At 48.0% G+C, this 13469-nt stretch overlaps 1 protein-coding gene across 1 annotated transcript; it reads left to right on the plus strand.

The window, feature by feature from the left end:
- Positions 1–561: 561 nt before the first annotated feature.
- Positions 562–2494, plus strand: NKX1-2 (NK1 homeobox 2). Its single transcript, XM_066324463.1, is given in 5 exon segments — positions 562–605; positions 607–716; positions 719–730; positions 831–992; positions 1926–2494. Coding segments are annotated over 5 exon segments (897 nt in total).
- The last annotated feature ends 10975 nt before the right edge of the window (positions 2495–13469 follow it).

Here is a 13469-nt window from a genome sequence, read left to right on the forward strand (position 1 = left end):
CTACTAACTGGGAACTCACCACGGGAGAGTTGCAGCAGTGGCCCAGAGTCTGAACTACACTGCTGATCCCAAGCTGCTCCCAAACGAAAAGCTGTTCCTTTCTCCCTGAGGATCGGTCAGTAGCTTCACATCTCAAGCAGTGGCTGCTGGCACAGGCAGCTCTTGGAGCTTGGATCCTGCCCAGTGCAGCAGAGGGATGCAGGAACCATCCCTCCTCTTTGTGTCCCTCTGAACACGAGGCTCACCCCGCTGGACCTACACTGACCGGGGGAGCTGCAGGTGGCTCAGCGGAGGGTGGGGACACAGGTGCAGCCGGCGGCTCTCGGGGCCCCGGGGGGACACCAGCTGCCGTCGGGCTGCCGGGTGCAGCCGCATCCCTGCTCCGGCGGAGGTGCAGGGAGCTCCTGGCCACCCCTTGCCCATCTCTCTGCACGTCCCCCCGCCCAACCCGGGGCAGGTAACGGGAAAGCCCCGTCGGCGAGAGGTCGGGATGGAGGGAGGCGCCCGCTGCGCCCCCGCGGAGCCGGCGCGGCGGGGAGGGGGCGCGGGGGCGGCGTGCCAATGGCTGCGCTGCCCCCTCCTCTCCCCCACCCCGCCGCCGGCCCCTCCGCCTCCCCGGCCGACCCTCCTCCCCTCCGCTCACTCCGCCAGCGCCGAGCGTGCGGCTCGGGAGCGGCCCGGCTCCGCGCCCGGCGCTGCGCTCCGCCGGCTCCGCGCTGGGAGCCAGCAGGTCTCCGGGAAGCGCGGAGGGTGGGGTGGGATGCCGGAATGCCCGGACCGCGGGGCCAAGGCGGCCCCCATCCATCATAAAATCTCCTTCTCCATCTTAGACATCCTGGATCCCCAGAAATTCAGCAGAAGACGCGAACCGGCCTCGGGGAGCTGGGGCAGCGCCCCCCGCTCGGGCGAGCGGGAGAAAAGTTTGGGAAGAGTTGAAGTAGGAAAGGACGCTGCTGCTCCCGGCAGCGGGAGGAATAAACTAGAGGCACATGGTAGGAACGCGCTCGAGTTTCTCCGGCCGGCGCTGGCGGGGCGCGCAGGTGGAGGCGCCGGCAGACGGGGACCCTCGGCCCCACGCCCGGCGGGACGCGCTCCCCGCTCGGGGTCCCGCAGGAGGGAGGGAAGAGGGACTGGAACTGGATTTTAAATCTTGGTGATGCAAAAGGGAAAAGTTGTCGATATCCGTGCGCGCTGCCCGGCTCCCGGCGTGCGGAGCATCCTCTGCCGCCCGAGAGGGAGGGCACACACCGGGGCGCGCCGCCGCCCCATCCCGGCGCCGGACGGGCCGCGGCTCGTACCGAGGCACCGCACGGGTTTCTTTGCCCCAGCAAGGGCGGCCCCCGGGCGCTCCTTTCCCCGGGGCGGCAGCGGTCGGATGCCCCGGCCCGCGGGACGGCCGGCTGGGTAATTGCTCAGCCCGTCCCCACCGGAGGATGCCTTAGCTCCCGGTGATCGATATCCTATTACCGACTCCCGCCTATCTCCTGCCCGCAGCTTGCAGGTGCCCACTTCAAACCTCCTTCCCCCGGCCTGATCCTAATATTGTTCGATTAAAACTTACCTTTAATAGATGACATCTATCGATCTGGCCCTCGCAAATCTGAAACTCCATTAGCGCAGGGATGGGGGGCGGGGGGGGAGGGGATTTATTTCGCTTCAGAAGGGGACTTTAATAACTTCTTTTTTAATTGGTAAGAAATCCATATCGACGGCTCCCCTCTCCCCACCGCGGATGCGGTGGCACAGTGAGGGACGCAGGGTGGGGGTCTCGCACGACGGGCGGAATTTTTCTCCCCTTTATTGCATTTTTAATGATTGCCCTTACGTTGGGGAGAGGGTGGGATGTCGGAGCAGGAGCGCGGGGTTCGGAGGGGGGACGGGAGGAGGTTACGCTATCCCCTGACGAGCCCCGCGTTCTCACCTAGATGCGCACGCCCCGGCGGAGAGCGGCGCCGAGGACACGGGGCAGGAGCGCGACGAGGAGGACGCGAACGGGGACGGGCCCGGGACCGCGAGCCCGCCCGGGCCGGAGGAGCCGGGCTCGCCGCGGAGCGCCCGGCGGCGGAGGGCAGAGCCGGGCTGCGGCAAGCCGCGGCGGGCGCGCACCGCCTTCACCTACGAGCAGCTGGTGGCCCTGGAGAACAAGTTCCGAGCCACGCGGTACCTGTCGGTCTGCGAGCGCCTCAGCCTGGCGCTGTCCCTCAGCCTCACCGAGACGCAGGTGAAGATCTGGTTCCAGAACCGCCGCACCAAGTGGAAGAAGCAGCACCCGGGCGCCGACGGGGCGGCCCCCGCAGCATCCCCCGCGGCGGCGGCGGTCGGCGGCAGCTCCAGCCCTCCGGGCCCCGCCGCTCTGCCCTTCCAGACTTTCCCTTCCTACGCCGCCGCCAACGTGCTGGTGCCGCCGGCCGCCCCTTTCCCGCTGGGCGCCGGGCCCTTCGCACCCTTCCTGGGCCCCGCGTACCTCGGCCCCTTCTACGCCCCGCACCTCTGAGGCGCCAGTCCCGGGGCAGCCCCCGGGAGGCAGAAGCGTGCCTCAGCCCTTCTGACCCAGCGGGGAACACCGTCATCACTTCTGCTGGTTGCGTGGCGATTTGAAGTGTAAGAAAGTTGATTTTTTTTTTTTTTCCTAGGCGTCACGGCAGCGTGCTTAACTTTGACACACAGAGAAAAAAAAAAAAATAAAAAAAAAAAAAACAACCCACTGTAACCACTGGATTTTATTAGCACCTTTGAGATGTAATTATAGGTGTCGGAGATGGGGAAAGTAACCTTCTTTACACATGCCTGACACTAATTCCCTGCAGATTCTTCTCCAAGTTCATTGTTAAGATGCTCCTCGTTGCCGTTCGGCTTGCCAGCACACGTCTGAACCCTCGAGGGCCCGGGAGCTGTGGCACTCGTTAGCACCGCCGTGATCCTGATGCTGATGCGGGTGCAGGCGGCCGTGTCGAATCCCAGGGATGCTCTCCAGTGAAGACGTCCCCAGGCTCTGACTGTGCTCGTGGGACTCTGCTGAGCCCTGTTTGACCCACGGTTCGTTATCGTTTCTGAAAACTGCCAGTCACGTTCTTCACACCCTGCCTGCAGGAAAGCTTTGTTTGGGAAGGTGCAGGAAAATGCAGCTCCGTGTCATCGGGAGACAAGAAGGAAATCTTCCTGGTCAGCGGGAAGGTGTTCAACTGCTGCTCATGTCTTCTCTGCCTTTCTCTGCAGTTTATTCCCAGTGACTTCACAGGTTTTGGATAAGAAATCTAAAGATCTTCTTTTTCGCAGAGAACAGTTGTTCTTGTAATAACACAGCATTAGTGTCAAATGAGGCAGAAAAGAAAACATAAATCAGAGAAAATGATTACATTATTCATTTCTTTAAAAATGGGGCTTTTGTGGTAGAAAGTAAGTAAAACACAGAATTTCCAGCATGCTGAGACCTATTTTCCATAACAGAGAAACACATGCTTTTTCTGGTTTTGCTTTTTGGAGCATTTGTTAGAAGGAAAATCACATTTCATCTTCATCGTTACAAGCACTGGAATGAAAAGGAATTTTAACTGGGAGCTCATCTGTCCCTGAACCGACAGGAAGTAATTGGTTTAAAAAAAATCTGTCTCATGCAGTTTTACAAATTATTACAACACACTATTCCAGACTGTATCTCTCTGTCTCTGACAATGCTTTAAAGTACACACTGGCTTTCCAACCAAAAAACTTAGCTCATAAATCCTATCTAGATCTTGTGTTGGTCTAAATAAAAGGGTTTTTAAATTATTCCCTGTTTATTGCTTTTAATTGTCCTTGGATGAAGCACTGCCTGCTTTGTGGACTGTTGGCCCACCTGGTGTGGATTTGATGTCCCCCGTTGCATATCAGTGACTGGGGGGGGATACTTCATCTTCTCTGGGGTTGGCTGTGAGGAGAGGGCTGATGGGACAACTTTCTCTTGTAAAAATCACCCTGGTGACTTCCAGCCTTGAAGGGATGAAGGGTGTGAGAGCCACAAGCCTGAGCCTAGGCCAGCTGAAATGACCTGAGGTTGTCTTCCCACAGGGAGAGAAGGTACCCAGTGTCTTCTCAAAGTTCACCTCAGGTCACAGGTTTGGAAGTCATGGCTGCTGTATGAATGAGTTTTCTTGGAGGTTAATTAAAGGAACTTTTTAACCCTAATTTAAGTTAGAGTTGGAAAAGATGGGGTCATTTCAGCTGCTTGGGGGGCATCCAGAGCTGACTGCCTTTCTGGCCAGGCAATCAGCAGTCCCAAGAGCCTGAGCCATCAGGTCCCACCACTGCTGACAAACTCTGTCCGCTTCTGGCCTGTCATGGGCAGTTAAGAGCTCAAGCCCTGCGTGGAGAGAGAGGCATTCCTGTAGGCTGGTCTAGTCCATTTTCTCTGCCTCACGTTAGGACTAACTACACCTAAACCCTCTCGACTATTCATGGCCTCCTACTTGTGATTGTCATCACTGTCCATGCAAAACCCAGCTCTTGATATCACCTTGCTGTCACTCCAAGAGGCTCCCAGAGCATGACAGGGTTGGTTACCCACAGTGTACCCAGACCCCTGGTAAAAGACAGGCTTGTGCCCTGGTATGCTCACATGGTTACTTCTTTTCCTTGAGAAGTGTAAATCATAGCAAAAAACCAGGGATTGTTACAATTCAAAATAAATAGTATAAATTGTCTCTCCTGTCAAAATGTGAATTTTGCTGTTCATAAACCTTTCAAGGCTCTGCTTTGCCAGCAATTTTACCCTTGCCAAAACTGTATTAACTTTGGAGGAAATATTGATTCCTATGCAAGAGATACTCGAGCCTTTCTTTTTTCCCATCACTCTATTAAATGACTTCTAGAACAGAATCCCAAAAGATGTTTTACAGTTACTTCCAGAGAATACAGCAGTCATGGTCCCCACTTTGCATGACTTGCACCTCTGCATGGCACATCAATGGGAATGCAGATTTTGTGGCTCTGATCCCAGGCCACCAAAGTTTTCCTGGTTAAATGCTTCCAAGCCCTTTGGACAGACTCTTCCCTCCCTTCTTTGTTGAGCAGGCACTGCTTGGGTGGGTAATTCTCCTTAGGGATGTGGTGACTGGACATTTATTCCAGCTGAAGTTCCAAGCAGTCCTAGGAACAGGAACAGCAATTGCAGTCCAACTTTGTGTTGCCCAGATGAGGCCATTTGCACTGGTAACACCTTCAGAAAAGCCCCACTGAGTATCCATTATCTCTAACAATTCTAAATAAAGATCTGTGCAATATTTTCAGGCACAGACAGAAATTGACTTTACTCACAGCTGAATATAGATGTTAAAGAGAATCACAAGTAAGTACTATGCAAAAAATGCATCTATATTAAATTAAAAGAGCTTTGAATTCAAACACTCCAGAGAGAACAGGAAAGTTAGGAGCCTCTCTCATTCCTGAGCAACCTGATCTAGTGGGTGGCATCTCTGCCCATGGCAGGGAGTTGGAACTTGGTGATCTTTAAGACCCAAACAATTCTGTGATTCAGCACCTGACAGTGTCTGCACTGAACAGTCAGCAGCAGCTCGATGTCAAACTGCCCAAACTACCACAAACTCTGAATCCAAAAACCATAAAATCACTTTGGAAACAGACTTAATTTGACCTGATAATGAAACGAGTACAAGCAGGCACACTGTGACATCACAGTCAGGGAAACGTTAGAAATGTCAATTTAACCAGACTTTCAGGTCTGTACTTAAGAAAAAATATCCACAACAATTCATGCAGTTGAGTTTGCAAAGTTGGAAGAATACAATGAAAAATTAAATACATGGGGGAACAAAAGATAAAATGTATTTATTGACATGCCAGTGACCAAGCATTTTTCTTGAAGGAAATCAATGTGATTTGTTGTGTAATACATGACTGAAAAGTTAAACTAAAGTCTATTTCCTTCCTAGCAATCTCTCTCTCCTTCTCTCATTATTATTAGATATAATAATAATAAGATTTGTGCTACCCACACACGGGTTCTAGAGGTGAGAACAGACTCCCCTGTTTTCCACCTGCAGATTTTTCCTCACTGAGATCAAGTAGGACCATGGAGAGAGAGCCAGAGATGACCCAAGACAAGGAACAGCGAGAGCTAAGAAGTCTCCTACTCCCCCTGCTTCTGGCAGAACAGTTCCTTGAGGAGAGACGTCACCACTGATTTTTGTGGTCACTGTGGAGCATGTGAGTGTCACCTCCTGGTGGCAGCAGAGGTTGAGAGGTACATGGCAGTGTTCTCTGGTGACGCAGGAATGCATGAGAAGTGTTGCTGTGGTCCCAAATACTTCTCAGGAATGGGAGCAAAGTCTGATTTTCAGCAGCTTTACAACTCACAGGCAGATGACATGTCTAGCAAAATATTTGGTGGGTGAGGCCCTCCTGATGAAAAATTGATAATAATGTTCTTGCATCACTAGGCCTGAACACTGTTTTTGTTTTCCAGCATGATCCTGTATTAGCTGAAGTCACCTTGATCTTTACAGCACTTTGTTGTCAAACTCATGTTGTGGGCCTCATTTCTGGTAGTGCACTCAGTAAGAGTTTCTGGGAAGATAATGATATATACATCTAATTTATGAGCTGCTTGTTACAGGTTTGCTTTATCTTCTTAGCTGGCATCTTTACCATGTTGTTCACAGGAGCTGTTCTGTGGTGGTTGTGATTCATGGAGCCTGTACCAACACTACTACTGCTTTCTACTGTAGCTCAAATATTAAACTCAATTTCTCTGAGATTTTCCCCTTCAAACACTGAAGAGTTCCCAAGCTGGCTTCTTTCTCAAGCTCATCATTGCTTTTTCTGTGCTCTTTGTAATGCCACAGGAAAAAAATAGAATTAAAAATGTGGCATTCCATGGGGCTTAGACAACACAGCAAAAGGAGTTTAGCAGTATTTAGGAGCTGTGCTTTTCCACTGAGCAGCCTCTGACAGACTGAAAACACTTTGAGTAATACCAGATCTATGTACAAGATCAATAGGAATAAAAGTTTTCTCTTTTCTTCTACACACGCTGATTTATTATAGTAGCTTTGATCATAAACAACTGGTATTGTTTAAAGAAAGATGCTTTAAACATTCATTGAAAAAAAGAAGAGAATATATGAATTACATCAGCTTTGCAAAATGGGAACCTTCAAAAATGTCAGGTTTTGTATCTGTGGGTCTTTAAGAACCTGACACAACAGAGTTGGGTGGTGGAAACTTTGTCCTGTCAGGTGAGATCAGTTCTGTGATGATGTCCCAACATCTGACACCTCCCATGGTGTTTGTGGGTAACAACTGGACTGACAGCTTTCCTTATTATCTACCCCCTTCCATGGAATTACCCTGTAAAGCACAAGCTGAATTTGAGATTTGCTGCATTTCGCTGAAATTGCTCCAGAAGAGCAACTGCTGAATCCTAGAACAGTTTGGGTGGGAAAGGACCTTAAAGACCATCTGGTTCCAACACCCCTGTCAAGGGCAGGGAACTCTGATAGACAAGCTGCAGAGAGCAAAGAATGAAGTAAATTCTTTACCAGTTTATTTGTCCATTCTAAGGAACAGGCACTTGATAATTTAAGAGTAGGCAATTTCTGTAAAGGTCCTTCTGAAGACTCCTTCCTTTTGTCAGTATGCTTTCCATATTTCCATATCTCAAGGTGTGTGATTTTTGAAAACATTTATGATGAAAGAAATTGTCTTGAAACAATGGATTGAAAGCAAATTCCTTTGTCCTAAGATGTATCAAAAAAACTCCTTTAATTTTCTGAATTATCTAATATTCTAGAAAAATCTAAGGATCATTTTGTCCTGACTGGGCAAGTGCAGGAAGTGCCAGCACATCGGGGGTAATGACAAGTGACAGGTGATGCAATAGGTCACCTCGCTGATCTTTTCACCTCAGTGATGCCCAGTTAAAGCCTGACCTGCTTTATGTAACTTGACCACTGTCTGACCACAGCAGCCCTGAGGTCAGAGCTGAGTGCTCACCATTTAGCAAGGTTGGCAATCCTGGTGGCAGCAATGTCAAACTCTGCAACAGCAGGGCTGGTGGGGATGTGTCATGCTGGAATTTTGAGAAGTTTCCCAGCTCCTGAGATAAAGCATATCCAGATGTTCAGTGCTCCATCCTGAGATTAACCAAATTGACAAGGTATTCATTCTTATTACCCAGCTAGAAGTATTTATGTTCGTTTTCTGTATGCTCTCAGAGCTGCCATCTGGGTCAGATTTTCAAAGTCAGGAGAGCATGTAAAGGTGTTTTTCCAGACATCATTGTCCTGATAAAATCCAAGAATGAAGATTGGAAGTTAGGAAGCATCAGGTCCTCAAGATCCAGATCAAAATACATTTGTTCAAGGAAGAAGCAAGGTCACATCCAAGGCACTTGAAAGCCTGAAATTTAATCCAAGTCTCACTCTAATTTTCATTGGATTTTATTTTAACATTTGTGAGTTTTATGCTACAAAATGCCAGCTATAAAGCTCTTTTAATCTGTCTTGGCAAAGACAAAAAAAGGTTGTTTTTCCTAAGCTCTCTCCAATTTGTGTCTTTTTGCTAGTGTGATTCCAAGGAATGTGATGCTCGCCAGAAATGTGTGTAAAAAGGCTCATTAAATTAACTACAAGTCCAAGAAATGAAAGACCTTATAATTCACCTTTAGGTTTCACACGGAAATAAAATGTCTCACCTCATTTGTGGGAGCTCTGGATGTAGGTATTGTTGAGCTCCAGAGGAAAATAACAGTGTAAGTTCAAACATGGGGAACAAAGCCTGAGAGAAGACAGCAATTTAAATTCCTTTGATTCTGTAATTCAGTTATCCATGCTGTCATCTAACAGAGTATCACGGAAATCGTTGTAAAATAAGCCAACACACAAATCAGGGAAGATAAGTATGAACTGTAGCTCAAAGTTGATATTTCAAAAGGAATATCAGCTCTAAGGGCTGTTTGTGGTGCTTTAAGCTGGGTTAACTAACACCCATCCAATAAAACAGCATTATTTTGAGGGGGCTGTGCTATGCTGTGCCAAACCATCTCGAAAGATATGAGCCAAAAGAGAAATCTCTAAGTGGACTTGAGAGGCAGATCTGCTTTGCATGCATTACAATTTGTTGCTGCACTGTTCTGACACACTGCACTGTGAAATATTCTAGCTGTGCTGCAGGAAAGGCTAAGGTTTCTTGTCCTGCAAGATACGTCTTAATGTAGAGTTCTACTGTCAGTAAATAACCAGAATAACACAATCATGGGCCGTGGAAAGCCATTTTTCTATATAACGCACTATGAACAATCCAGTAATCCTCCCCTGTGCCTAAAAGCATTGTCTAAATGCTCCTTGAGCTCTGTCAGGCTGTGGGCTCTGCCCAGGCCCTGGGGAGCCTGTTCAGGGCCTGACCACGCTCTGGGGTGAAAAAGGGAAAATCTTTTCCTGATGTCCAATGTAAAGCTCCCCTGAGACAGCCCCAGCTGTTCCCTTGTTCCCATCCCTGGTTACAGAGGGCAGGGAGCAGTGCTGCTTGTCCTCTGTCCGTCATGAGGAGGCTGTAGGGTGCTGTGAGGTGTCCCCTCAGTGTCCTCTCCTCCAGACTGAACAAACCAAGTGACCTCAGCTGCCACTTGTATGGTTTCCTGTCCAGACCCTTCACCATCCTCTTAGCTTTCTTTGGTGACTTTCCAGTAGCTTTGTGTCCTTCATTATCTGACTGGGACTGAAGATTGCGTTCCCCAGGGCAATGTGGAGTGTGAGGTTTGCCTTCAAAACCTGCCTTTGGCTCAGAAAAGTGCCTATTTTTCATTTTTGCTGAGTGGCAGCAGAGTTTCAACAGGGAGAGAAAGGACAAAGCCCTTTGCGGCTTTGCTTGTGGGTGGGAAGAGAGTTGGTACTGTCCTTGTGCCAGCTCTGTAGATGTGTGCTGGTTTTAGGTAATGATGAACTTGCACCTTGAGCCTCCTGGTGAACTCCATCTCCAGCCTGTGCTCTGAGGTGAGGAACTGTCCCACACCACTGAAGAACTGAACACCGGTGCCAGGGGGAGAAACATCAGCTCTTGAGGAACGCTGGAGGTTTCCTGCAGCATTCCTAAGTCAGTGCTAAACTCGAGTGAGGGTCCTGCAATCCTGCCTTGGCACCAGTGCTTGAGCTGCTCCCACGAGCAGCATGTGAATCCCTGGCGCACGCTGAGCTTGTGCAGCCAAACCAACACACAATTCCCTGTTATTTACTCCACCTCTAAATAACCACAGTAAGTGGGATGCAATTCCTCAGTCTCTTCACACGCCTAATTCCCAACGACTTCAATGAGCACCCCTGCCAGAGACAGAGCTGTGGAATTACTTCTAACAACTGGCATGACTTAACTTGTTCCTTCTTATAACTTTATGGTTTACTTACATGTCAAATTCTATTTTCTGGATTAGCAGAATGAATATAATAACCCTCTTTCTTCAAGTAGGTCAGAGTTTTCCTCTTTTCTGCAGGGCAAATTACTGCAAAATGTGAACATTTCATGGATTCCCTTTTCTATATTTTGGTTCCTGTCATGTGGAGTCTTTTAGGTATCCACAGGTAACTAAATAGTACACATTAAGCTTCTGCTTTCTCTTTTTTATTCACATAAAATACTTCATGTAGCTAAGAGCAATCCCTCCAAGATCTACAGTAACAGATGCTACTGTGCACAATGTGAACGGTTTAAAATTCCAACTTGATAGTGTTTAAAGAAGAAAAGTGGATATTTTCTGTGTCTTGATAATAAATACCAAAAACAAAGGAGGAAAGAGAGCCATGACACTGATCCTACATAAAACTGAGCAGGTTTAAACTAAACAGAGCTTTGAAGGTAGTTTCTTTCAGGTCTTGATCAACTAGATTCCAGTTTGAGAGTTACTTCATATTTATAATTTTTAACCTCCGAAACAATTCATATCAGCTTTAAAAAATACATTTACATATAGTATCTGTGCATTCCACATTATGTCTGTATTTCTTCTTTCAGATCTTAGGGAATCCAAAAGCAAGCAAGCCTTTTCTTGCTTGAGGCTTGCTTGTTTGTTTATTGCTTGTTTTCAAATCTCCGCCTTCCAGACAGGAATCTGCTGTTTTCCTGCATGTCTGGCTTCTGAAACCACCTCTTGGGGCAGTTTGCCTTCAGCTCCATGAGGCAGAGCAGAACCCAAGATTCAGAACTTCAGCTGATCTTGGTTGCCTTTAGTTTGCATTCTTTACATTTTCAGATGTGTATTTTCCTTATATGATAGGTGCTACTTAATCCTTTGGACAAGTTTTTTCTTTCTGTACTTTTCTGCTTATTGTGAAAAGAATGCGGTTGGATGAAATCTAAACCAGATTGGAGGTGAGTTTAAGAATAAGAGTATTTGAAGGCAGGTAAAAGGCAGCTCTTGAGCTGAATCTATAAGAAATGAAAGGAATGTAGATCCCAGCATGTTATTTTAGTGGCTAAATAGATAGAAGGCATCATTAGCATGACCTGAGGTAACAGGTAAGTGATCTGCCATGCTAATGAAATGTCAAGGCAGAAAACAATCTACCCTTAAACCAACAATTTCTTACCTGGGGAAATCCCATTCATCTCATGGATTGCAAATCCTGGACCATGTCCTATAAAGCTACCTAAGAAACGTGAGTATGCAACCAACAAAATAATGTGATTTTTTTTCTTACACCAGAGATTGTAGAATCACGGTTTGGGCTGAAAGGGATGTTAAAGATTATCCAGTTCCAAACTCCTCTGCCATGGACAGGGACACTTCCACTATCCCAGGTTGCTCCAAGCCCCATGCAAACAGACCTTGGACACTTCCAGGGATGGGTCAGCCATTGTTTTTCTGGACAACCTGTGCCAGGGCCTCACCACCCTCATAGGAAGGAATTTCTTTCTGATATCCAGTCTAGACTTACTCTCTGGCACTGGGAAGCCACTTCCCTTGTCTTGTCGTTCCAGGGCCTTGTCCAAAATCTCTCTCCATCTTTCTTGTCAGCTCCCTTCAGGTACTGGAAGGCCTCAGGGAGGTCACCCCAAAACATCTCCAGGATGAACAACCCCAATTCCCTCAGTCTTTCCTCACAGCAGAGCTGCTCCATCCCTCTGATCAGCTCAGTGGCCTCCTCTGGACTTGTTCCAGCAGGTTCTTGTCCTTCCCATGCTGGGGACCCCAAAGCTGGATGCAGAACTCCAGTGGGATCTCATCAGAGTGGAGTAGAGAGGCAGAATGAACTGGGACAATGTGTAATACTCAAAGCAGAGAGGTCGTTGCTTATTCTCAGCCCTAAAATTTTAGGCTTTTCACAAAAAATCATAACTTCAACTAGAAACAAAGGAGTTTCAATAGCTCCCAGATAATAACTGCCTCTGGACTTAAGAAACTGGGCATGGTACAACTGTGGATTCATTCAGCAGTCATGACTCTGAAATGTATTTTGCAATTTAGCACCTAAGGCACAACCTTTTGGTGCTTTATGAACTCATCTTTGGCAGCAGATGCAGGGCACACTGTTTGCTGGCAGAATTGGGCTAGTAGGAGACACAAACATATTAGCAAATTGAGCCTAATTCTTTGTGTGTTTATAAAGAGCTCGACATTGTCTGTTCTCCTCCCAGCCCTCGCTACATCAAGCTGACTGCACATTGGGAAAATTTTCTCCGAGGGCGTTGCTCTCCAAAGGAATAAGTGGTGCTGCTCCCTGACATCCAAGGTTTGAGCAATTTGTTAGAAGATATGACAAGGTTCAGGAATATTTTCAAGTGGCTTGCTTTGGTGAGGGGAAACTATGCAAATTCTCTGTGTGTCAACTAGGATATCATGTTTTCTCTGCAGAAGAAATAAATTCTTTTCCAGCACTGATAAATTTCTCAGGGCAATTTATGGACAAAGAGCGAGAGGCACCCAGAAGTTACCACTAAGACTGAGGGGGTTTTCTGTTTGCATTTTTTTTTCTTTTTGGGTTGTTTTTCTTTTTTTGCTCTTCCTAGTGAGATGGATACAATAAAAAGTGAAATATTGTCTGTTTTCTTCTGTACTCTGCTCCTGTGAGATCTCACCTGGAGTGCTGGAGCAAGCCCAGAGGAGGGCACAGCAACAAGATGGAACACCTGTCCTAGGAGTAAAGGCCGAGAGAATTCGAATTGTTCAGCCTGGAGAAGGCCTGGGGAGACCCCTTCCAGTGCCTAAAGGAGCTCCAAGACAGCTGGAGAGGGACTTGGAACAAGGACATGGAGGGGCAGGACACAGGGAATGGCTTCCCAGTGCCAAAGGGCAGAGTTAGATGGGATATTGGGAAGGAATTGTTCCCTAGGAGGGTGGGCAAGCCCTGGCACAGCTGTGGCTACCCCTGGATCCCTGGAGTGTCCAAGGCCAGGTTGGACACTGAGGCTTGGAGAAACTTGTGACAGTGGAATGTGTCCCTGCTCATGGCAGAAGTAGCACTGGATGAGTTTTAAGGTCCTTT

Source organism: Sylvia atricapilla, chromosome 8 (genome assembly GCF_009819655.1).
Source record: "Sylvia atricapilla isolate bSylAtr1 chromosome 8, bSylAtr1.pri, whole genome shotgun sequence".
Classification (NCBI taxonomy): Eukaryota; Metazoa; Chordata; class Aves; order Passeriformes; family Sylviidae; genus Sylvia; species Sylvia atricapilla.